The sequence below is a fragment of the Meles meles genome, chromosome 11 (genome assembly GCF_922984935.1).
Source record: "Meles meles chromosome 11, mMelMel3.1 paternal haplotype, whole genome shotgun sequence".
NCBI lineage: Eukaryota > Metazoa > Chordata > Mammalia > Carnivora > Mustelidae > Meles > Meles meles.
In genome coordinates this window covers 69,266,188-69,292,017 of record NC_060076.1, presented here as the reverse complement: position 1 = coordinate 69,292,017, position 25,830 = coordinate 69,266,188, and the positions used below count along the sequence as shown (strand labels likewise).

Sequence of the window (25,830 nt, the reverse complement as noted above, 5' to 3'; positions counted from 1 at the left end):
CAGATTCAATTTTAGTTGTCTGTCTGTCTGTTTCCCTGATTAAATACAAATGCTTGCTCTTTTGAAGCTTACACTCTAATAGGGGGACACTAAGACTCCAAGAAGCTCAAGGACTTTGCCGAAGTCATTTAAGTTAGAAATAGCACTGGTCTCTATGCTATCCTCAAGGTTCCTGAGTTTCTCTTTTTGTCACATCTGCCTGACCTGACACAGAATTACAACCACTGAAATAACTAAGATATTTTGAATAAGGAGATTTGGTTTCCATTTTTAAGATTATTCCAAATTCAGTAATAAGCTTTGATACAGCTTTTATCCTTATTTCTCTGACAATGATCTTTAAAAGGTGTTTTATTTCCTCCAAAAAGACCAGTAAGATGTGAAATTTCTCCCAAATATTAGAATGTTGAAGGAGGGGTAAACCCATTGAGGGCTAATTAAATTTCTCCTCTGAGAAGGCAAATAAGAGTCACATTCATCATTTCTAATTTTCATTTATTTACTTATATTTAAACCCTAAAATGTGATGATACCAGTGATAACCATAAATAATACCAGTGCATGAAGCATCATAAGCAATGGTCTCAAAGGTCTGGAAAGTAATAGAAAGGACCAATGCATACTGTAAGCAGTAAAAGATGAGAAAGAATAACGGGGACCACAGAGAAATTGGCAACCACATAATCCTTCTATAAGGGATGGTAATTTGTTGTCCCAAGGAAATGAAGGTTCAGTATTACAGGACAAAACTGCAGCCTTCCATGTGAAATCTCCACTCTCTCCACTGCAAGTAATTAGAGATTTTTTAAAACATGGTATCAGTTTGTGACCTTTCCCTTATTAAGCCCATTAAAAGTCTACCTACGAACAAACAAAAGGCTGTGATATATTCAAATTAACATGATTAACTATTACATTACCATTACACCCCTGCTAAAAGATGAAAATGGAGTAAGGGCAAACTAGGTGGAAGTTAGCTCTATTTTTTTATCTTTTACAAACAACACTGAAATTTGAGAGTACAAATAAAACTATAAAAGTAAAAGCAATAACAATAGCAACAACAGACTTACTTGGGGTTATCTAAGTCATACACCACTCGATCTATGATATCACTCTGATGTATTAACCTCTCAATATCTTGAGCAATTTTTGTCCTGAAATCATAAAAGATAAGTGTGACCACCGAAATTCATTATTATTATGCCAAGGCACAACTTTCTCCAAAATAAGTTTTGGATGAAAAACATATAAAATGACAAAACTTTCTTAAAAGAAAAATGATCCCTCCTCTATGTATTTTGTACACACAAAAAATAATCAATACATAACAAGACAAAAATCAGTATTTTCATGTAGCTGTAACTTGAAGAGCTTTTAAAAAACACTTGAATGTATATGACAACTTTCTACATAGAAATAATATAAAGCTACTCTCTAGTCCTTAAGCAAATAATTTTACATACATAATAACAGCAGTAAAGATCTAAGAAGCCAGAAATTATGTACAAAGGAGATTTTTTAAACCCACCCTTACTGGAATTCAGCTAAAATGCAAATGGCAAACAGTTTACACATTCTGCAGAATCTGTGCTCTCTTCTGTGGCTGGAGAGGAAATGTGAAGGGGAGGGGAACACTTGTGTCAGGAAGCAAGTGTGGACCATGAAACTCCAGGATTTCTAGGCCTGATCTCCCCCTATTTCAGTCCAACAAAATGGACACCAACTAACTGAAAAACTCCTAAAATCCCTGCCACTGTCCTAGAAGAGTGAGCCACACAGACCCCACAATTCTCCCTGTCAGTAATTAAGCCAAGGAATATACCAATCACTAAAAGTGACACCAAACTGTAACCAAACCAGAATAAATGTTGACCATAAAACCAGATGCCTGGAACTCCAGGTAGACAGGCCACAAGGGTCCTGGTGGGAAGATGTCTGTTGGTGGTAATAGTCACAGTGTCACTTGTCATATTAGCACTTATTCTTAAAGAGGAAGCCAATTATATGAAATGATTTAAATTTTAAGCTTGTCTGTTTCAGCTAAAGATTGGTAATGCAGGGATGCCTAGATGGCTCAGTCAGTTAAGCATCTGCCTACGGCTCAGGTCATGATCCCAGAGTCCTGGGATCAAGTCCGGAGCCGGGCTCCTTGCTCAGTGGGGAGTCCGCTTCTCCCTATGCCTGCTTCTCTCTCTGCCTGCTGTCCCCCTACTTGTGCACGCGCTCTCTCTCTCTCTCTCTGACAAATAAATAAATAAATAACTTGAAACAATAAAAAGACTGGTAATGCAGACCAGGACTGTGGTCTGTTGATTTACTAATAGAGCAGAGTGGGAAAATTTGCCAAAATGGTTATAATAAAATGTTAAGAATCCACTAAAGAACTTCTGGTAGACGTAAAACTAGTCTCCTACACAAAGATGCTTCTTTGTGATTATGGAGTATTAACTCTCATATGTAATTTAGAAATATATCTAATCATATCACAGTATAATTTCAGAATAAGCTAAGAATCTATTCTGATGAACTCCAAATTATCAGGAAAACATTAAAGGTGTACTAAAAACAGGAAAAATTAAGAATGTACAACTCTAAATTTATTTTTCATTTTATTCTACAAAAAATAGTTCATCACTGATAAGCAGTCTATCAAAAAAAAATTAGTATCAAAGGATTATGATATAAATCCTTGAGTAAGGTTCAATATCATCACTTTCAAATGCCAAATTCTTTCTAGAAACAACCTTTTAAAAAGCTATTAATTACAATAACAAACAAGTCCAAAATTTGTATCACCCAGATCTTTGACAATAAAAGAGATGGCACTCACATATATTCAGATATGCCATATTAAAAAAAAAAAAAGTGAGTATTCAAGTATGTGTGAAAGACTAAATATATCCACTCATCAGAATAATTTAGTAAATAAGGTTGATACATACCACAAATGTGCAAAAAATAGTACCTACAGAAGTCCAAGTTTTGTTTTGTTTTTTAAAGGAAAATGTTATTAACAGGCTGATACAACAGCTCAGTTCTATAGCAAAGTTCCTTAATGTAAGAGAGGGTCAGGGGTGCCTGGGCGGCTCAGTGGGTTAAGTCTCTGCCTTCGGCTTGGGTCATGGTCTCAGGGTCCTAGGATGGAGCCCCAAATCCAGCTCTCTGCTCGGCGGGAGGGCCTGCTTCCCCCGTCCCTCTGCCTGCCTCTCTGCCTACTTGTGATCTCTGTCTCTCTGTCAAAAAAATAAATAAAATCTTAAAAAAGAGAGCGAGAGAGAGTCAGAGCAGCACTGACAGCCACGCAGCAGGCAGCTCTAACTACGTAAGCTGACCCAGTGACCAGTGTGGAGAACTGCAGAGCACAGCCTCTATCTAAAACTGCCAGGTAGGAGCCATAGGTTAAGGCTATCATACCAATTTCTCAGGAAACATCAGAAACTTAGATTTCTATGGGGAATCTCCCAAATCTTAAATGCTAGCAATCAGTAAATCAAAACAAAACAACAAACAAAAACCGGTCTGCAAGTGAAGCCAAAATCATGGGCAAGTTAATATAACCAACACGCCACTGGTTTTCAGCCTCTGACATTGTATTTTAGGGGACACAGTGGCCCATTTAAATGACCCTTGAGGGAAATATCTGCCCTGCCATCAGCCCTCATTAATAAAGAGGGAAACCAGTCCTTTATTCAGATATGGATTTGTGTGAAGCAACACAACTTTCATAAAATATCAATCCTTCCTTTACCTTACCTGCTTATTAAAATATACAGCTCTCCAGCCAAAACAAAACAATAAATATTTTCCAGGTACCCTCAGGAACTATAACCTCAAACCTACTGACATTCAGTATCTATCAAAGGCTTCACCCAGAAGATAATTCCTGCAGGTCAGTCTGAACAGAAAATACTCAGAAGGTTATACAATATGCGGCCACCAGCAACACTGTCCTGTGTTATTTAGGTTTTAACCAATACAGAGCAGCGTTACAAGAAAGAATTTAATACATCTCAATGCTATATTTACTCTAAGGGTTTTATGGGAAATGTTGTTCATTACACAAGTACTCCCTGAGGATCCACAGAAGACAATCTTCTTTAGAGAGAGTGTGGTTTAACCACAACCACATACACATGATCACTCTATCTAAAGGATGGACAGGACAGGCTCATGACCTAGACCCGAGTTTGACTCTTGGCTCTGCCACTTACTAACAGTGTAATCTTGGATAAATTGCTCAAAAACCTTAGCTTCAGCACAGTCTTGTGTAAAATAAGGGGACGAATAGCAAGTTCCTCACAGAGCCAAGTGATACAGCTTACTTTAAATACACATATACACGGCATAAAAAGTGCTGATTACTTAGTTCTCTGTCTGGAACATAAAAAACACTCAGTAAAAGTCACCTGCTGCTGTTGTTTCTACTCTGAGTTCTACTATTGTGTCTGTTCCAGAAGTACTTAATGTTTCCCCTGAGCCATTCTAGACTTAATATAAACAAATTCAGGGTTTTGCTTTCCTTCTTTTTGCCTTTCCCACAATTCTTTCACCTACTTTTTATTTATTATTTTTTAAAAGATTTTATTTATTTATTTGACAGACAGATCACAAGTAGGCAGAGAGGCAGGCAGAGAGAGAGGGGGAAGCAGGCTCCCTGCTGAGCAGAGAGCCCAATGTGGGGTTCGATCCCAGGACCCTGAAATCATGACCTGAGCCAAAAGCAGAGGCTTTAACCCACTGAGCCACCCAGGCGACCCTCACCTACTTTTTAATTTTAAATTTCTGAACTGGTAATAAATTGACATGGAGCCAAACAACCCATATCCTCCCTCCATCCAGTTAACTACTATTATTACTTTCCCTCTGTAAGCATCTTATAGCTCCTTCCATCAGTGCCTAGAGATCTTTCTATTTTTTAATCACTGCACAGTATTCACAGAAAAGACACACTATAATGTATTAAACTAATCTGGCTGCTGGGAACAATGCTGCAACAAAAAACTTTGAACACCATTTCACGTATGTGTAAATTATATGTGTATATATATATCATGCATATAAATTATAAATTCCCAGATGTGGGATTAACGTGTCAAAGGAAATATGTATTGTTCATCTTGACAGACCCTGTAAAAGACTGCCCTCCACAAGAGGTACTATCAATCTGAAATCCCATTATCAATGTATAAGGGAGCCTGTTCCTCCACAGCCTCATTAATAGAATGAGCTATCAAATGTCTAGATTTGGGCAATTTTCATGTAGGACATGGTATCTCAGTACTTTTTAATTTGCATTTCTTTTATTTTGAGAGAAGCTGAAATACTTCTGTGATTAAGAATCACCGAATTTCTTTGTCATATATTTCATTTTATTTTGATAAAAGTATGTTGGTACAATGTCTTAAATGCTTTTTAAAACAAGGCAATACAAATTATATTCTATTGTAAAATACAGTTAGACAATCTTAAAACACACAGAAAAATAATGGAAAGTAAAATCAAATGCTAAAAGTTACCACCTCTGGTGAATGGGTCAAAGTGACCTTTCTTCTTTCTAAGCTTTCTTATGCTCTAGTTTACAGAACATGAAAAACAGGAAAAATGCACCCAAAAATGCTATGCACACTTTAAAACACAAGAGGTAAGTTACACTTTAATTTGTAAGCCCACTTAAATAAAAAAATGGATTCAAGTAATTATCAATATGTGATTACAGTAAAAAAAAAATTTCAAGGGTTAAAGTACAATCTACAATGAGATACGAAGCTTATAATAGGTTTTTCCCCTTCCATATGAGGTGAAGAAATTTTTAATGAAGTTTTATTCATTTGCTGCATTATTTTCAAAAATATTAATGCTTAAAAGAGCAATGATAGGGGCGCCTGGGTGGCTCAGTGGGTTAAAACATCTACCTCAGCTTAGCTCAGGTCATGATCCCAGTGTCCTGGGATCCAGTCCTGCATCGGACTCTCTGCTCAGCGGGGAGCCTGCTTCGTCCTCTCTCTCTCTCTCTCTCTGCCTACTTGTGATCACTGTCTGTCAAATAAATAAATAAAATCTAAAGAAAAAAAAAAGATCAGTGATATTTGGAAAGTAGAAATTCAAAATAACAAAAATATTTTCACTGACTAATTTTAAGAAGTCTAAAGCTTCCTTTTTCTGAAAATGATCAAACAAGAAATCCTTATTAATTTTGACATTATTCATTTATAATTTTACTGCATTTGAACAGGGGCTGGGCTAAAAGTTGGCAAATAATTTATAAAACGTTTATCATTTGCTCAAAACCTAAGTTGCAGAAGACTAGGCAAATAAGATAAGCAAACTAGAAACAACAACCTCAATGCAGTATTTCAAAAACCGAGCATTTCTGGGTAATAAGAAATACTTACTATCTGGCCTGTATTGGATATTTTATCACATATACAGAACCAGGAAGCCTTCAGACTCCCTAGTTACTGGGGTCAAGCAAACTTTTCCTTTAAGAAACAAATAATAAATATTTTAGGCTTTGCAAGCCACACAACCACCATTTAACTCTACCATAGTGGCACCAAAACAGTCACAGATCATACATAAACAAAAAGGAATGGCTGTGCCCCCAAAAACCTTTACTTATAAGCACAAATATGAATGTCATATAATTTTCATGTGTCACAAAATGTTTTGCTTTTTTAAATTTTTTTGAACATTTAAACATGTAAAACCACTCTTAGCTTGTGGGCTGAACATAAACAGGCAGTAGTGAGCTATATTTGACACAACAGGCCATAGTTTGTTATGTGTTTTCGAGGTGAATGACAAAGTTTTCTGATCATTACCTACTGGAAATACATTTTAAGAATCACTGTCCTGGGTGCCTGGGTGGCTCAGTTGGTTAAGCGACTGCCTTTGGCTCTGGTCATGATCCCGGAGTCCTGGGATCAAGTCCCACATGAGGCTCCCTGACCAGCAGGTAGCTTGCTTCTCCCTCTCTTCCCCGCTCCTGCCCTATCTCTGCCTCTCTTGCTCCAATAAATAAATAAGATCTTTCCAAAAAAAAAAAAAAAAATCACTGTCCTAATGGGTCATCTGGGTAGCTCAGTCAGTGAAGTGTCCAACTCTTGATTTTGGCTCAGGTCATGATCTCAGGGTCATGGGATCAAGCCCCACATCAGGCTTCCCACTCAGTGGGGAGCCTGCTTGAGATTCTCTCTCTCTCTCTTTCCTTCTGCCCCTTTCCCTAGGCACACTCGCTCTCTAAAAAAAATCTTAAAAAAAAAAAAAAAAGACTGCTATCAGTGTCCACATGCACATACACACATGCCCCTGAAACAAAAGTTTATGAAATAATACTTTGCTGTACTACATATGACACACTATTATTTTCTCCTTTAATACGGGTTACTAATGGGCATCAATCCATTGTTTGAAAATAAAATTGGTATCTAGAGAAATTAAGTTATTTCGCTCAAACATACACACACAGAATCAGTGGGAGAGCTAAGTCTAGAATCTGAACACTTCGACTTGATTTTCAGAATGCCCTGTCCTGCCAGGACACACCCCACTGACTCATCACACTTACCAAGTCAAACCAACTGGTTCAAGTATGCTTGCTACATGCATTTGTTCCTCCAGTCTCAAATTATTGTCACTTGAAGGAACAAATGCAGTTCCCATGCAGTTCTCCCACAGTTCCTGTGGGTATCTCCTAAGGAGAACCTGAGAAGACAAATGTGACCAGGATGAACTTTGTTCCCAACACTGCAACCTCCCCAAGGCCACAATGCCTCATCTCAATCCTCCAGCATCAATCTAAATCCCCCTCACCCTCAGCTCCACCCTGCAAGTCTTGGATTAAGTGACCCAAACTTAGAGGAGTCTGAGCCCTGGCAATCATCTCTTCTCATTCTAGGGGGACTGTGACATGCCCACTCATGCTTAAAACAAGTGGATCACTTGAATTCCACACATAGTCAACCTGCTGCCATGGTGTACAAGCAATCCTACCTCCTTTAGCTGATATGGGTCAAGATGGTAGAGCCTATTTCTACCTTCTGGTCCTAGACACAAGAGTCTACAGACACCCTTGGCAGCTTGTAAGGAAGTTGTACCCTTATTACATCCCCCATGGAAAGACAACATCCACCCTGGGAACCAGGACTACTAACCCTGCAGAGCTCAGAAGCACAGGGACAGAAAGTTCCAGGTCCCCTAGTGGAACACCGTGAGCCACAGGTAGGTAGGACTACTTCCTGTCCCCACCTCCTGGTCCTCCTGGTGTGAGACTTATGCGTTCTTTCTTTTGGTGATACAGAACCATGTGGAAGTTTCTAACTTAGTGTGTATACTTCATTTTGAAAGATGGCAAGCCATTACTACAGAGTATTTCCTCCTAGTTGGGAGCTTCACCTGCCTTTTGAAGGCCATTCTGGCACTCTAAGAGGCCAGGTGCCCCTGGACAGTGCAGTGTGTGTGTGCGATGCATCCAGTGGATGCCAGAGCCACGCTCACTCCTACACACCTTTCCCAGTTCTGATGCTATGTCGTATGTGATTCCATACCTGTGGGTCAAGGAGCCAACTGGTAGCATTAAACATACACTAAGTTGATAAGTAAAAATGATTAATTTATATAATACATTAAATATAAAAAAATTAAGAAGATACAACTGTTGTTTTAAAAAAGCCTATAGTCCAAGGAAAATCAAATGCCCATAGCAGTGTCTTCTGTATCATTATGTGCTATACTCATAACAAGAGCACAGAGATTAGGCACTAGTAAACCATCATCACAAAACCCTAAACATAATCACTGAAAATAGTCAAGTTGCACCACAAATGTACTTATAGGCCAAGTATTACTAGATGGTAATAGTTAATACTATTTGTAATTTATAAAATTAATTGGCAAGATTTAATAACTTTAGTTACTGTTTTTATGAGACCCAAATTTTCATACTGAGTATTTCCAATTTCAATTTTTGCAACAAAGTAATACGTGTCCACATTTCTATTTTTAAATCATATATCTAAATCAAGTTCAAATTATAATAAAATACTAAATATATTATTACTAATATTTATTCAAAGATTAGTAAATAATCTATATATTCAGATGCCATCTAAATAAAAATTTCTGAATTGTCCAATGGTCAGGTTTATTACGCTAGCTCCATCTGAATAAGTAATGAGCTTAGAAAATAAAATTAACCCATAAGGACAATTGCAAATAAGTGCAAATTTCCAAAGCAGGATAAAAAAATGACAATAACTTTTATTCAGAATACTTTTCTTCCTAAGTACCCATGTTTTGACGGCTTAAGAGAAAGAAGAAACCTGAAACTCACCTTTGTACACCATAAGGTCTTTCTAAAATAGGCTCTTTGAATGGAGGCGGAATGTGACCAAAATAATCAGGATAAGCCACTTCTGAATATTCTGGGACAGACTTTGTATTTTTCACAATCTCAATATAGAGATCTGAGTCGTGGAGTGTGGGTCCATCAGAGACTTCCACTGACGCTTGTTCCACTGATGAAATAGACTCTGTATCTTCATCATCCTCGGTTTCAACTCCAGTACAACACAGTTTCCCTAGCTGAACTGTTCTTCCCTCAAAAAGAACATTTCCACAAGTGGCCATGTGTGGACAAGTTTTAGTGCATGTGAGGACAGTAAGAGGGAGATTGTAGTCCTTCTTGGCTCCTGCAGTAAAACCTGGGGCTGTCTGGGAAGGGATACTCTGCAACGTAATTCGGTCCAAGGCCTTCACAATATCATTGTTTACGCCCTGGGTGGATGTAATAGTTCTGTTTTGATCACCTAGCTGCTGTTGTGATGTTCTGTCATTATTCTTAATATCTTCTTTTGCCACATCCATACAGGTAGGTTTCTTATCACCTTCCTCTTCTTTAGGAGACACATTTGCATTCCTGACAACTCCTTTTTTTAAGTTGCCTGGATTCCCAGATGCTTCCTCTCCCGCAGTAGGAACAACAATAGGACCACGGACTTTCCCCTCAAATACAAAAGGCTTTGGTTCTTTGGAGATTAAATCATAGTCCTTTGAAAATTAAAAAAAAAAAAAAATACGTTCAATCTTTTATCTGTAAATATGAAAATGTATTAACAAAACTAAGACAATATTCTTGTATATGCTGCTTCAGGAACCTAACATTTGAAAATTAGGAAGATGGATAAAAGAGTAGTTTTAATTTCACTAAGAAAACACAAAATATTTAGCCACAAAATTCATTACACTTATTTTACTTTTTCTATTATAAAAATAATGCCTACATATAAGAGAAATATGGGAAATTTTACAAAAGCACAAAGATATTAAAAGCATGCAGACTCATATTAAAGAAAACACAACGGAATTATTATTCATTAACTCAACAATTAGAGTGTCTGTTTTGTGCCAAGCAATGTTTCAGGCACTTAAATACCATCAGCTTAAAAACAAAAAGAGAAACAAAAACCTCTTCCCTCTTGCAGCTTCCTTCTGTGGAAGGAAGGGAGAGGACTGTCAACACATCAAGTAATAAACATGACTCAGGCACGTCTGGGTAGCTGAGTCGGTTAAGCATCCACTCTTGATTTCAGCTCAGGTCAAGATCTCAGGGTCCTGAGATCAAGTCCCCCACCCCATGAGGCTCTGGGCTTGGCAGGGAGTCTGCTTGAGGATCCTCTCCCTCTTCCTCTGCACCTGCCCCCTCCACTTATGTGCACCCTCTCTCTTCCTTCTCTAAAATAAATAAATAGATCTTTCCTTAAAAATGACAAAAATGTATTTTATGGAAGGTGAGTAGGCTAAAGTATTAAAGAGGGGAGAATGGGGTACTGTGGACTGGGAGAGCCAAGGGGAGGGAAGATGGGCTACAATTTGAAATCCCATGGATTTGTGAAGCCTCACTGAGAAGATAACGTAAAAGCAAAGGCAGAAAGGGCTGCCATGCTCAGGAGCCAGAGTAGAAGAATGCCTGATGTATGCAGAGACCAGCAAGGGAGTTAGGATGGCTGGCACAGAATGAGCAAGATGAAATCCAAGATGTAAAAGAGGACCAGATAGTGTAGGGCTTTGCAGGCTACACTGGGAGCCAATGGACAGTTTAGGGAAGAGGAATGCCATGAGGTGACATATATTTAGGAAAACAAAAAACACACACAAAAGAAAATAGAACCTGTGTAAGCACAGAGTTTCTTAACCACCTAGAGTACAGGGTTTCATAACCAAAGGGATTGAGACATTTGATCTAGATAATTCATTTTTAGAGAGAGGGAAACAAACCGTAAGAGACTCTTAACCATAGAGAACAAACTGAGGTTTACTGGAGGGAGGCGGGCATTAAGGAGGGCACTTGTGATGAGCACTGGGTGTTGTTATATGTAAGTCATGAATCACTAAATTCTATGCATGAAACCAATTTTATCCTAAATGTTAACTAAATAGAATTTAAATAAAAATTCAAAATTGTGTGTGTGTGTGTGTGTGTGTGTGTATCTCTTTTTTGTTAAGTTTTGGTTCTGTATTTCAGGGGTCAGAGGTAGCAAGATAGGCAGCACCGTCTTGCACGTTGTAGGATGTCTGGCAGCATCCCCGACCTCTCTCCTCTGTCCACCCTCGATGCCCGTAGCATCCCCACCTATTTGTGATCACCAAAAAAGTCCCCAGATATTGTCAAATACCCCTTGGAGACTAACCCAGTTGAGAACCACTGTTCTAATGTCCTTCTGAGGACTGAGGAGAGGAGAGTGCAAGCAGAGGACCAATTAGTGGTCTAGGTCAGTTGGTGAGAAGGGGTTGGATTCTAAATGCACCGTGAGCCAGAAGTGCCATGATACTGTAAAAGACCAGATGCAAGATAGAAGGTACAGAGAGGTGTCACGTATGGCACCAAAGTGCTTGCCTGAATAAATGAAATGCATTAGTTTAGCTCTGAGAGGTTAAATGTGAGCTATTAAAGTAGGCAAATTAGACATATGAGTCTAGAATGGAGAAGAAATATCCATCCAGAAGACAAATACTTGGGAGTCATTACCATACAGATATTATTCTGAACCTGAACAATGACACTGGAAATCATCATTGGAAAGAACTAAAGAGAAGAAAAAAGACAGAACACTGGGACACTAAAATCAATTTACAGAGGCTAAGGAGATAAAGATAAAACTGAAAAGGAGACAGAGAAGGAAAAGCCAGTCTGGAAAGACAAATACCAGGAAAGAAAAATGTCCTGAGGGGCTCCTGGGCTCAGGTCATGATCTGGGATTGAGCCCCACATCGGGCTCTCTGCTCAGCAGTGAGCCTGCTTCCTCCTCTCTCTCTCTGCCTGCCTCTCTGCCTACTTGTGATCTCTGTCTGTCAAATAAATTAATTTAAAAAAAAAAATCTTAAAAAAGAAAGAAAGAAAAATGTCCTGAAGGCCAAGTTTAAAAAAATGATGCTGCTGACAGGTCAAGTAACCTTCTCTCCTTTTAGATTTATATAAATATTTTTTTGTCTATATAAGACTCTATAAAAGAAATATACCGCAATTGACATAGTTGGGCATTAAATCCTTTATACAACAGAGAAGGATTTAAACACATAAAGCATATAAGTAAGCCATTTCCAAAATTTTATTATTATAAAGAATTCTGTAATGAACATCCTTTTGCATAAAAATTTTCTTTCCTTAGGATGATTTCCTAAGCACAGACATGGAATTACAGGGACAGATACTACAATCAATTTTAATATTTAATACAAATTGTCCAAATACTCTCCAATAATACATATCTTAATGCTTATTCTCACTCTGTATGAGGTTATCTATTTATCTATTCCAACTGCTCCTCTTCCTTGCCAATATTAGCTACTACAGTTTTAAAACACTTCTTCAAAAGTGGTAGGTAAGAGGTATCATCTCTTTTCATTTAAATTTTAATTTCCCTTTGAGAAAAGCAAAAAATTGTCTATTCATCTGTTAACTGGTTTAATTCTTCATAGATAACTTATTTGTTCCTGGAATATAGGGTTTTTCTTATTTTGTTGTATAAATTCCTCCATTAAAAAAATAGACACACACACACACAAACTAATCCTCTAACCCATTTTTGCAAACATTTTTCTGTATTTGTACTTCTTTTAATTTTCTTTAACTTTTTAAGACACATTATGTCATGAAAATTACAAAACTTTTCCTTTGTGATTCATTCTTTAAATACCCACTGTATTAAAAACCAGGGACTCAAAGATGATTCACTCTCAGCCCCTCTATCATGTCTAATCCAAGGAGACAGTGGAGGCACAAAGGAGGTAGTAGGTAGGTGGCTGTGCATTACAGCTGTTGAAGGGGAAAAAACTCTGTTGATTTGTGAAGACTGGCATTCAGAGAATAGTGCTGAATTAAGTGGCATCTAATATCTAGATGCCATTTTAATTCAAGAAGTTACTTCAGTATCAAAGTCAGTATGCAGCAGAGGAAGTTTTCCCATAAACAAACAAGAGTGTAATATGAAAGCTGCCTTTTTTAAAGAGTGTAAACACATTCCATGTACATAAATGAATTTAAAATAATAAGTTGAAGCAAACAGTTAAGAGGTTTGATTTTTAGAACAGCAAGTTAACTGTAAATATTTTGATGTTAATCTGCTCATCTATGATTTGAGATCAGGCTGAATCGAGAACAATATCCCCCAAAATACAATTTAATGCATTAGGGTAAAAAAGTAAAAATAGTAATTCCAGCTGCAATCTTCAGATTACCCTCATAATATGTGTTATGAGTCCATTTTTCCTGAGAGCCCCTATTCTGGAAAATTTTGTAGTTAATTTTAACTGACTATTGTTCAGAAAAGATGGGCTGCCGTGTAGATATGAAAGATAGTTTTTTCATAAAACGGACATTTTGTATCAAGAATATCACTGTGCTTATTTTATAACATTTATACACATATGGTGATATTAATGCTGAACTGTAAATAAAATGTGACCCTGTAATTCTTTAAAAAAAAAAAAAATCCTGTTGTAGGAAACATGGTGAGTTAGGTATCACCCCACAGGAATTCTTATAATTGTTGGGTAACATATTAAAATATTTCAAGTACAACAAGTGAATAAGCCAGCAAAAACAAAGAGGAAATAGTAATGAAGATGGGATCCCAAAGTATTAACTTTCACTTGGAAAACATTTGCTTAACCAGGTGACCTGGGGTTTAGGTTTTTCTATCTCAGAGTATAAAGAATAGGAGACTATCCCAGGACTTGCATAAGATGGGACGTCTACCAAAATGTCCTCCTCCCATAAAGATAAAACCCCATAAAGAACGAAACCTTTGCTATAAATCCCCTAGAAATAGTCCCACCACAAAAGAAATAGTGAAGAAAACCGATAGCCTCAAACCTTAGCACTAAGAGGGTTAAAAAAAAAAAAATGACTACTCATAAATTGGTACCAAAAGCCTAACATCACACACCACACAAACTGAAGCCTGAACTCACATTACTTGAGTATTCCAAAAACCCTCAAGGAGGAATGTAACCTATACAAGTGCTTGTCAAAGGAAATAACAGCAAAAATGGCTGGTGTTTCCACATAAGCTCCACAAACAGAATTATAAAAAAAATCAGCTTGTAGGGAGGAAAACAACAACAACTAAATGAAAAATTAAGCAAGTAGAAGAGAAGGAACTAAAACAAACAGATGTAGAAAAAGACCTACAAGAACTCCAGACACTAAAATTATAAGACTAACTAATTGGCTGTATGTAATATGTTCAAAAGAAATAAAAGACAAGAAACAAGAAGTTTAAGAGTGATGAAACAGATTTTTTTTAAACCTTCAACAACAAAAAATAAAACAAGTTTGACTGCCCAATGGATGTTTATAATGACCAATCAGATGGGGCCAAAAATAAAATTACAGAACTGGCAGACTGTTTGAATGAATTCAGTTGAATGAAGCACAGAGAAAGAAAGGGAAAACATGAAAAAGAGTTAAAAGAAACAGAAGAGAGTAAAAAAGTCTACCTCCAACTGGTAATGCCAAAAGAGAGAAGGAAAGAGAAAAAGGCACTTTCTGGAGGAGAGATGGGTTTTTTCAACCCCTAAGAGAAAACAACTCAGATTCCAAAAGACAGTGAATTCCAAACAAGATTTAAAAAAAAAAAAAAGAATGGGGCGCCTGGGTGGCTCAGTGGGTTAAGCCTCTGCCTTCAGCTCAGGTCATGATCTCAGGGTCCTGGGATCGAGCCCCACATTGGGCTCTCTGCTCAGCAGAGAGCCTGCTTCCTCCCCCCCCTCTCTCTGCCTGCCTCTCTGCCTCCTCGTGATCTCTCTCTGTCAAATAAATAAATAAATTCTAAAAAAAATTTTTTAAATAAATAAATAAAAAAGAATACCCACCCTTAGTCAACACTACTGGGAAACGGTGGAGCAGGAAGCTAAAGAAATTATCCCAAATGTCACCACAATGTGTTATAAAGTGAAAACATGCAATTCCCATACATACTATCCAACAATTTCACTCATAGTTATTCACCCAAGAGAAACGAAGGCAAATCTCCACAAAAAAAGCTTTTTACACAGATTCTAGTATCAATCTTATTCACATTAGCCCCAAACTGCAACCATTCCAGTGTTCATCAAGTGAACAGATGAAGAAATTACGGTACATCCATACAATGAAATACCACTCAGCAATCAGGAAAGAGCCACTGATACATACAACATCAGTGAACCTCAAAACCCTAAGACAAGCACAGAGGGCTTACACACGAGTACATTCACATAGGATCCTGGTTTTGAGAAGTTCTAGAAGAGGCAAAGTTAACCTACAGTAACAGAGAGCAGATCAGTAGTTACCTGGGCAGGAGGTGGGGAGACTGACCACACAGACACAGGGGCCCAGGGACACACCTGGGGTGACAGAAATAATTCTGTATCTTGGCTGGGTTGGTAGCTGCACAGTTGTACAAATCTGTCAAAACTCACTGAACTTAAAGAGGAATAATTTACTGCATGTAAATTATACTTCATTAAAGCTGATTTTTAGAAATTAGCCAGAGAAACTAACTTTCAAGAATGACTACAAAGTAAAGACACTTTCAAACCAAAAGAGAGAGACACTAAAAGACCTAATTCCAGAGAAGGAAAGTAAGTCAGACTGAGGGTCTGAGAAACAAGAAGTAAAAAACAAAATGTAGTAAAAATGTCTGTAAATCATAACACTGAAGGTAAAACACAAAGCAGTACCATCGTATGGATTTTTTTTTTAACTACTGTTAAAAAAAGTATGTACATTGGTTTGGGAGGTGATTATACTTAAAGTATTCCAAGTTTCATTTTATCGTTAAAAGAAGAAAGGTTCCGATTAACATCAGAATAATAAAAATGTACGTTACAACACCAAGAGTAGCCAGAATTTCTGTATATATGTCAATATTCAAACTTACACTTCAAAGGAATACAGTTTATTGTATGTAAATGTATACCTCAACAAAGGTGATTAAAAAAATAACAAGACCATACAGCTTTCAAAAGAATAAGGGTTAAAAAGTGAAACAAGGGGCGCCTGGGTGGCTCAGTGAATTAAGCCGCTGCCTTCGGCTCAGGTCATGATCTCAGGGTCCTGGGATCGAGCCCCGCATCGGGCTCTCTGCCCCGCAGGGAGTCTGCTTCCTCTTCTCTCTCTGCCTGCCTCTCTGCCTATTTGTGATCTCTCTCTCTCACTGTCAAATAAATAAAATAAAATCTTAAAAAAAAAAAAAAAGTGAAACAAAAAAAGAGTCAATCAAAAGGAAGGCTAAAACAAAGACAAAGATAACAGAGATGAACAAATGGAAACACAAAATAAGATCTCATAAATATAAATCCAAATACAGTAATAATTCTATGTAAATGAACTAAATGCTCCAGTTAAATGGCAAAGACTCAGACTTGATTTTTTTAAATCCAACTATATACTGTTTAAAAAGATACACATCTAAGGATATCAAAAAGCTGAAAGTAAAAAGATTTAGAAAGATACCAGGCAAGGGGCACCTGAGTGGCTTGGTAGGCTGAGCAACTGACTCCTGACTTCAGTTCAGGCTGTAACCTCAAAGTTGTGGGACAGAGCCTGCACTGGACTATCAAGCCTGCTCAAGATTCTCTCTCTTGGCCTCTGCCCCTCCCCCTGATGCATGTGCTCTCCCTCTCTCAAAAAGAAAAATAAAAATAAAAGACACCAGGTAAGTCACCAAAGTTAATTTAGCTACATTAATATTTTATTAACATTTTTTGCCTTAAATTCTTAGAGATGAGCAACTTTACAGCATCAGCAACTTCATAACTATTAAAATTTCATTTCAGGGATGCATGGGTGACTCAGATGATTAAACGTCCAACTGCTGGTTTTAGCTCAGGTCATCATCTTAGAGTCCTGGGACAGAGACCTGAGCTGGACTCTACGCTCAGCAGGGAGTCTGCTTGGGATTCTCTTTCTCCCTCTCCTTCACCCCCAACCTGCTCGCTTGCTCGCTCGCTCTTCTCTCTCTCTCTTTCTCTAAAATAATCTTTCAAAAAAAATTTTCATTCCAGGAGGAACAGAAATCAATTCACATTTATATGCAATAAATAAATAATCTCAAAAATACATAACAAAAACTGACCTACAAAAAGAAGGAGACACATTTGTAATCACAGTGAGAAATTTTTAACACATTTTTCACAGTAATTGATAGGACTGGAATAAAAATCCAGGACAGAAAAAATCTTCTCAACATGATGACCAATCTTATCCCAATGGGAAAACATACCACTGTGCCTGACAGTTGCAGAAGAGTTCTTTCCAAGGATACAAAAGTAGTAACAAAAGCTGACCAGATTCAATGCTATCAAATAAGCGTCAAAAATTTCAACAGATTCTACTTATAAAGTATGTCCTCTTGGGGCACCTGGGTGGCTCAGTTGGTTAGGTCATGATCCCAAGGTCCTGGGATCAAGCCCCATGTCAGGCTCTCTGCTCAGTGGGGAGTCTGCTTCTCCCTTTCCCTCTGCATGCACTCTCTTTTCCTCTCTCTCCCCCCTACTCTCTCTCTCAAATGAACAAAATCTTTTAAAAAAGTAGACTGTCCTCTTATCCTGCTACAAATGCTAGAAGTCAACAGAAAGATAAATACAAAATTGGAATTTAAAAAACTAACTTTGACATGACTAATGAATCAAAAAAAATCATAATGAAAATAAAGTTTCAAAACAAAGATAATAAAAATACTAAATATCAAAATATGTGTGATGTAGCTAAAACAGTAACTGGAGAGAAATTTATAACTTGAAAATATACATCCTGGAAAAGAAGACTGATAATTACTGGATGCCTATCTTAAAAACTGGAAAAAAAAAAAAAAAAAAAAGGGAGGGGTGACCAAAAGCAGAAAAATCAAGAGATGGCACTGTAAGCCTACCGTTTAGATACATGGGATTTCAACTTCAAAAACATGCTAAAAGTGATTCTAGGAAACAGCAAATAGGAAGGGGACCCAGTTTTTCCTGATTAAACTGTAAAATTATGTGACTCTTTAAACTCTGTCCATACATATCTTAAATAAATATTTAAAACCAAATTAAAAAGAGGGAAAAAAGAAAAACAAAAGTCCACATGGTAACTGTCATCATGCTACTAAAGACATACGAAAAAAGAGCTGTGAAAATTCAGAATTTTGACACTTCCAATATCCCGCTATTAAAAAACAAAAGCAAATAAAACTGTAACCGTCACTATTAAATCACTACTTAAATCACAGTTTTAAAAGCATGGTAAGGTCCTTCAAAAAGTCTGTTGATAATTACTTTAACAATTCTATATGTTGCTTTCAAACGCATTCAATGTGCCTCCATCTGGCCACTAAGTAACCGCCTTAACACATCTGGAAACAAAAGTGGATGGTGTACAGAAAACACATCAAGTAATTTTAAGCTCCAATGGTGGATACTGAAAATGACATGCAAATCCAAATGGAAAAAGTTATAATTGAACATAATTCCATTTAATGTTTAATATGTCATGATCTGCCAGTATTTGATAACATGATGGCTGAAAAAATCCTTTCAAATACTTCTTATCTGGAACCAACCGATATTTTCAATTCTCAAAAATCTTTCCCTTAAATAATTTAACTGCTACTTAGATATAGTTCCAACACACACTTCAAATAATAGGGACAAAGTGTTTGAACAATGCATTCCTCTGAAACTGAAAAATGAGAAAGGTAGTCCAGTGCCAACACAACCACTTCAGAAATGATTTTCCAGTTATGGAAATAAAAGACGATGTGCTATTCCCCGTAACGTATGCTACAGAAATACAGCTGTTCTACATTAAACGTTACGGCAAAGTAGAGAGACACATGAATAAATACATGTTATCTGAAATACTTGATGCAGCTCCTTTTGCATAAACATAATAAAAAGAAATGACTCACTTGGGGAGACTTTTCAGAGCACTTACACTCTGACAAGCCTGTCTTTACCATCTGACCTTGGCCAAGTCAGACCAAAAGTAGGAACCTGCTCTCTTCAGCAGCCAAACTAAAGGACAAGCTGGCCAGCTGTTAGGTGCCAAGCACGAAAACATCAAGGGTAGCCTGTTCCAGGTGATCCATTAACAGGCAGACCTACAAGAACTCACCATCACAGCCTACAAGAAAGAAGAAGTGGCCTGCAAAAGAATGAGAATCAAAATCCAGGCTTAACACCCATTAAAAAAAAAAAATACTTTTCTTTACTCTCACATCAAAACTCTTACCATTTTTAATCATGTTATATAGTTCTTATACACACAGAGAGAAGAAAGTAGGTGACTTCTTCATATAATAATGAATCCCTTCCCCAAATTCCTTCCACAGTATTTTTCTGCATTTGAGTTAGCAGAATTTATCATCTCCAGGATTTTATTTTGAGTTCTTTAGCCGAGCACAAAGCTGTTGAAAGAGGAGCCAATATTTCTGGTAGGTTTAGTGGGAGAAAATCACCTTGTATTCTTTCCCAAATGCCTCTTTCTGCATTCTTTTTCCTCTTTCTGACAAACAGCGCTCTCCTTCATCTCTACCTTCCTTCTAGTTCCTCTGACTTCAGAGTACCCTCTGACATTCCCCTAATCTCTGAAAGTACCAAGGAACTGGGGTAAGGGGAGGAAGGGCAACCTGCTGCTCCTCCTAGTGCATCCAAAGCTCCCAAGTCCCTAAACAGAGCCCTGAATAGTGACAACTGTGAAGTAGAAACACTAGCTAGCAACCACAGCCCAGCCCACCCTTCAGCAACATGCTATGAACTGTGCGGGTCCTCTCACATATGGATTTTTTTCTGATACATACCGTACAGTTCACTTCCTTATGATTTTCTTAATCATGTTTTCCTTTCCTTAGCTTACTTTATTGTATATGAATACAATATACAATACACACAGCATACAAAATGTGTTCATCAACTGCTTATATTATTGGTAAGGATTTCAGTCAACAGTAGGCTTTAAGTAAGTTTTGGGGGAGTCCAAACTTATACATGCACTTTTTTACTTTATTGGGAGGTTGGCACCCCTAACCTCCAAGTTTTTCAAGGGTCAACTATACTTCCTTTTTTTATTTTTCACATATCACCTTACACTGAAGTCTTTTTCTTTCAGCAACTAGGAATTAAATGCATGGATTTGGGAGGCATGAGGGCCTGTAGTAAGAGCTGAATAAATCTGAGATTATCTAGTCCAAATGCTTTATTCTACAGGTTAAGATCCTAGGCAATTTCAGGGACTTATTCAGGGACCCATCATAAGGGAACAGCTGAATGAGAGTAAGAAACTCTATCTACTAATTCCCATCAATTCAGTCTAGTTTACTTGCTGCATAACCCACGCTAAATAAGTACACTCCAAAAATAAATGAGGGTAAGAAATGTTAACAAGGAGTCAGTCTCCCTATGAACCAACTCAGATATAAAGGCTTCCGGCTGTCCTCCCCTGGCCCCACAGTCCCTGGTTATATGGTGACTGTCAGGAAAAACAAAACAACCAGCAGAGACTCCCATTTTAATTCAGCACTTGCTCAGCTCCCACCTCCCCCTTCAGCTGGATGGAACCGACAGAAAGAAGACTTCAAGTTAAGACTTTAAAACGCCATTTTAAAGATTTCTTTTTTTAAGAAAAAACTATGCTAATTAAAGCAATGAGCCAAAGTGATGATAAGATGCAAAAGCTAGTCCGAAAACTTAATAAGCTTAATAAGTTCCTTCATTTTACAAATAAGTAGTTTGCAACTCAGAATGCTAAAGTAACGGCCCAATGCCACCCAGAATACTTCCATATTTTAGAAATAAAAACCAGAAGGAAAACAGTGATTTATAGGCCTAAGGAAGGAAAAAAAAAAAAGAACTGTTTCTTAAAATCAATTAAAATGCTGTATTTTCTATATTTATACCTGAAAATCATCAACAAGCTCAGGGAAAAGGTGTTCATACATTTTAAGTTCTTCTATTGTTCGTCCAGGTTCCTGCTGGGGTTTTAGTTTGTTAATATCTGTTTCAATATCATCATTCTGAAATAACAGAAATGTAACCAGTTAGGAAAAAGGTAAAATTACAAAATACATTCCAGATTATTATTATTAATTATTAATTACATGTAGAGAAAAATCACTGAATAAAGGTTGTACTAATTTCACTGTAAGTTGAAATTTGCTTGTATTGGGCCATTGTCGTGTTGTTGCTATTTTGGTTACTGCACTGTATTTTGTTTTTGTCAGAGGTTATTCTAATAGAACATAGTATTTGGGCTCCTCAAGATAGAAAACCTATTGCCAAGATCCAGACTAAAGGATGCTCCCCTCAATCTCCTTAGTTGCCACAGTTTTACTCATATTAAAGGGCAGTTAAACTTAAGAAAACTACATTAAAAAGTATAAATGTATGATGGTGGTGGCAATAATCAAAATAACTAACGTTTACGAAGCACTGAAAATGTGAGACGCACTATGCTAAGGATTTTACATAATTTAATCTGCAGAAGAACACTATCAAGTAGATAGCATCAACACTTCCATTTCACTGAAGAGGAAACTAAGGTAGAAAGAGTTTAAGGGGCTTCCTCAAAATTACACAGTGTGCAAACAGCCAGTATGTAAAACTAATCACTTATTTCAAAGCATACTCTGTTAGTCAATGCACTGCTTCAAGAAAACCAATGATCACCCTGTACTCTCGTATTCCATGGTCAACAAAGTTCCCCTAGAAAAGTTCAGTGTCACCACACAATATGTTTTCCAGGATTGGGGGGAGAGGGCGGGGAGGGGGAATGTAGAAAATTGAAATACAGCCAGAAATGATTTCCAAGCTCCTTTAGGAAAGAAGAGGGCAAATTTAAAAGGGAGGTATGACCTCAGAAAAACAGGACATGTATCTGGGATTAATTCGATCTGTTATCTACTCGAAGACCTAACATACACTGTGCCAGAAAGACAAGTGTCAGTCTACCTACCATCCAAGCTATTCTCTATGACCTTCAACAAATCTGGCCTCACATAAATACAAACTCACCATTAACTTCCTTGCTAAAGAGAGATATAAGACCACTTACTCATTTTCAATGGGTTTAATTTTGTAATTATCTTATTATCAGAGTAAACCTACTTTTAGCCTTAAATCTATTCTACCATGCTTCAATCCTTATAATGCTTTATATACATGTATCTGACTAAAAGCATATATTTCATATTACCAAGTAATTTAAAAGGAAAAATGTACTTTATATTACTCATATTTCATATTCAGGAGGTTAGCTATTTTTGTATAACCAATAAAAAATTTTCTCCCTTGCCATAAATAATAAACACTGGTTGTATTTAAAGAGTATCATGTTAGTATATAATTAATTATTGTATAGTTATTAGGACATGAATATGTAATTTCATAGATCTTTAAATTATGCATGATGAACCAAAATACATAACTTCCTAGACTACATGTAATAAAGTAGACAATGCCTTCAAAATAACAAAAAGTTTATAAAAGTATTCTTTCTCTAAACAGACTAGAATTCAACATTCAATACTACTTTGAATACAGCATTCAATACTACATTTCAACACTACTTTGTGAAAACAGAGCCTTACATATGTGCTCTCTACTTTCAAAAAAATTAATTTATCTGTAAAACAGGCACTGTGGAATAAAAACTACACTTTGAGAAGTCAACAGCAGGAAATTTTGTGTTTTGGTTTAGGGGAAACAAAGATGAAGAGCTACTGACAGCCTTAGGGGAAAAAAAAACCAACCACCTATCATCACTCCTTAAAGTTCTTCTAAAGTAAAGAAGGGGGAAAGAATGCATATAAGTTTATATACTGACAAGTGCTGGCTACTGGAAATGAGTTTTCTAAATCTCCAAGTTTCTATAAATGCTACAAACAGAAAAATCTGGGATAAAGAGAATGGAATCACTATGGTGAGGGGAAAAGAGTCTCTAAAGCTACTACCACAATCAAACAAAAACAAATATTAGACCTGTATGTAGCAGGTTCACCTAACACAGGAAATAAATAACAAGATTTAGATAAAAAGGAAAAATTAAGTCCAAATGTAACTGCCAATGACAGTAAGCCAAACTGTGGTCAAGAAGAAAAATAAGATAATACAGCTCAGTAGTCTCAAAGAGCCAACAATTCTGTAGTCCTTTAAAAAAATAATAAATAAATAACATTTTGGCTGGGGCACCTGGGTGGCTCAGTGGGTTAAGCATTTGCCTTCAACTCAGGTCTTGATCCCAGAATCCCAGAATCAAGTCTCAGGTCAGGCTCCCTGCTTGGCGGGGAGTCTGCTTCTCCCTCTACCTCTCTCTCTCTCTCTCTGTCAAATAAATAAATAAAATCTTTAAAGAAAAATAACATTTTGGTATGGTATGGTGGTAGAGAGAGCTGACATTCACATCACACTGCTTTATTCTAAATCCTGGCCTCACGTCTTTAAGCTACATTAATAATCCTTCCGTGTCTCCCTCTTCTAATTATTAGTCCTGTAAAGCAAAGGTAATAAGATCATGTACCTATAGGATAGAAATGAGGCTTTAATAGTTATTATAGGTAAAGACCAGGGACTAGCATAGATGGTAAATTCAAAAGATCTAATTAGACTTATTGTGGTGAACATTTCATAATGACAAATCACCACTGTATACCTGAAACTAAAAAAAATATTGTATGTCAACTGTACTTCAGTTTTAAAAAAAAAAAAAAAAAAAAAAGCATGGGCTCCTGGGTGGCTCAGTCGGTTAGACATCTGCCTTTGGCTCAGGTCATGATCTTGGGGTCCTGGGATCGAGCCCCATGTTGGGCTCCCTGCTGAGCGGGGAGTCTGCCTCTCTCTCTCTCCCTCTGCTGTTCCCTCTGCTTGTGCTCTCTCTCTCAAATAAATTAAAAATAATAATAACAAAAATTAATTACTTTTAAAAAGAGCATGGACTAGAATAGGATTAGATGGTCAATAAATTCAATTTATTATTTTTTCTCATTACTATAACTGGTGTGTTAAGATAAAGTGGGAGAGAATGTAAGAAATCGCGGCTACTCCAGTGAACAATACAGTCAACAACTGTATTTTTCAAAGATATGAATGTCACAAAAGACAAAAAAAAAAGTAAATATTCGAAATTAAGGGAGACTTAAAGGACAAAATAATTAAACATAATACCTGATGCTAGCTCCTATTCTAAAGAGAAGGAAAAAAAATCTCATGATGGACATTTATTATATAGTGGAATATGGATGGTAGATGAGTTAAAAATGTTGTATCACTATAAATTTATTAAGTTGATAACGGCATTATGTTTATGTAAGAGGGTACCACTATTCTTAGGAAATATTCACTGACATATTTAGGGGTAAAGGGCCATGATACATAATATATGTAACTTACCCTCATATGATTTTTAAAAAATTTTTAAGTATGTACTCATGCGTACACATTGACAACTTCCAAGCAGCAAAATTAGAATCATTATTATAATTCCCATTGAGTTCTATTTCCCCATCAATCTCTGTCTTTACATCTGTAGTGATCACAACACAGATATTTTTAATGAGGATCCTGAGGCATAAAGAATAAATTATACCCGGGCACCTGGGTGGCTCAGTTGGCTAAGCGACTGCCTTAGGCTCAGGTCATGATCCGGGAGTCCCAAGATCGAGTCATGCATCAGGCTTCCTGCTCAGCAAGGAGTCTCCTTCTCCCTCTGACCCTCTCCCTTCTCATGCTCTCTCTCTCTCTCATTCTGTCTCTCTCTCAAATAAATAAAATCTTTTAAAAAAAGAATAAATTATACTCAATATACTATCTTTTTTAATATTTTATTTATTTATATGACAGAGAGAGAGATGTCACAAGCAGGCAGAGAGGTGGGCAGAGAAAGAGGGGGAAGCAGGCTCCCCGCTGAGCAGAGAGCCCGATGCGGGGCTTGATCCCAGGACCTTGAGATCATGACCTGAGCCGAAGGCAGAGGGTTAACCCACTGAGCCACCCCGGCGCCCTCAATATACTATGTTTTTAATAACATGGAAACATACAGAAGAGAAAGGTTTCTATCAAAATACAATATATTAAAGTATAAGTTTAGTATCAACCTGAAATTTTACTATCCCTAAACACTCTGTTCCCAAAGAATCCAAACAGGTGATTTTTAATATAGCTCCTATTATCTAAAGAACACTTTACATGACAGAATTTAAATTCTCATAACCTGGATCACACAGTTCTTTCACTTATATCAGGTCCAGAACCACAATCACACAGTTAACCCAGATTTTTTCCCTTGAAAATCAGAGCCTGTGCTGTTTCTCTTCT

The 25,830-nt window shown here is 37.0% G+C and overlaps 1 protein-coding gene across 4 annotated transcripts in view; it reads right to left on the bottom strand.

The window, feature by feature from the left end:
• AGTPBP1 (ATP/GTP binding carboxypeptidase 1) overlaps positions 1-25,830 on the bottom strand; it is a 159,406-nt gene that overhangs the window by 57,295 nt on the left and 76,281 nt on the right. For all 4 annotated transcript variants that reach the window (XM_046023396.1, XM_046023397.1, XM_046023398.1 and 1 more), the window contains 3 exons: positions 21,420-21,536; positions 9,335-10,050; positions 1,074-1,157 (listed from right to left, as the gene is read on the bottom strand). In XM_046023396.1, coding sequence (XP_045879352.1) covers positions 1,074-1,157; positions 9,335-10,050; positions 21,420-21,536 — 917 coding nt within the window. The remainder of the gene's footprint in view (positions 1-1,073; positions 1,158-9,334; positions 10,051-21,419; positions 21,537-25,830) is intronic.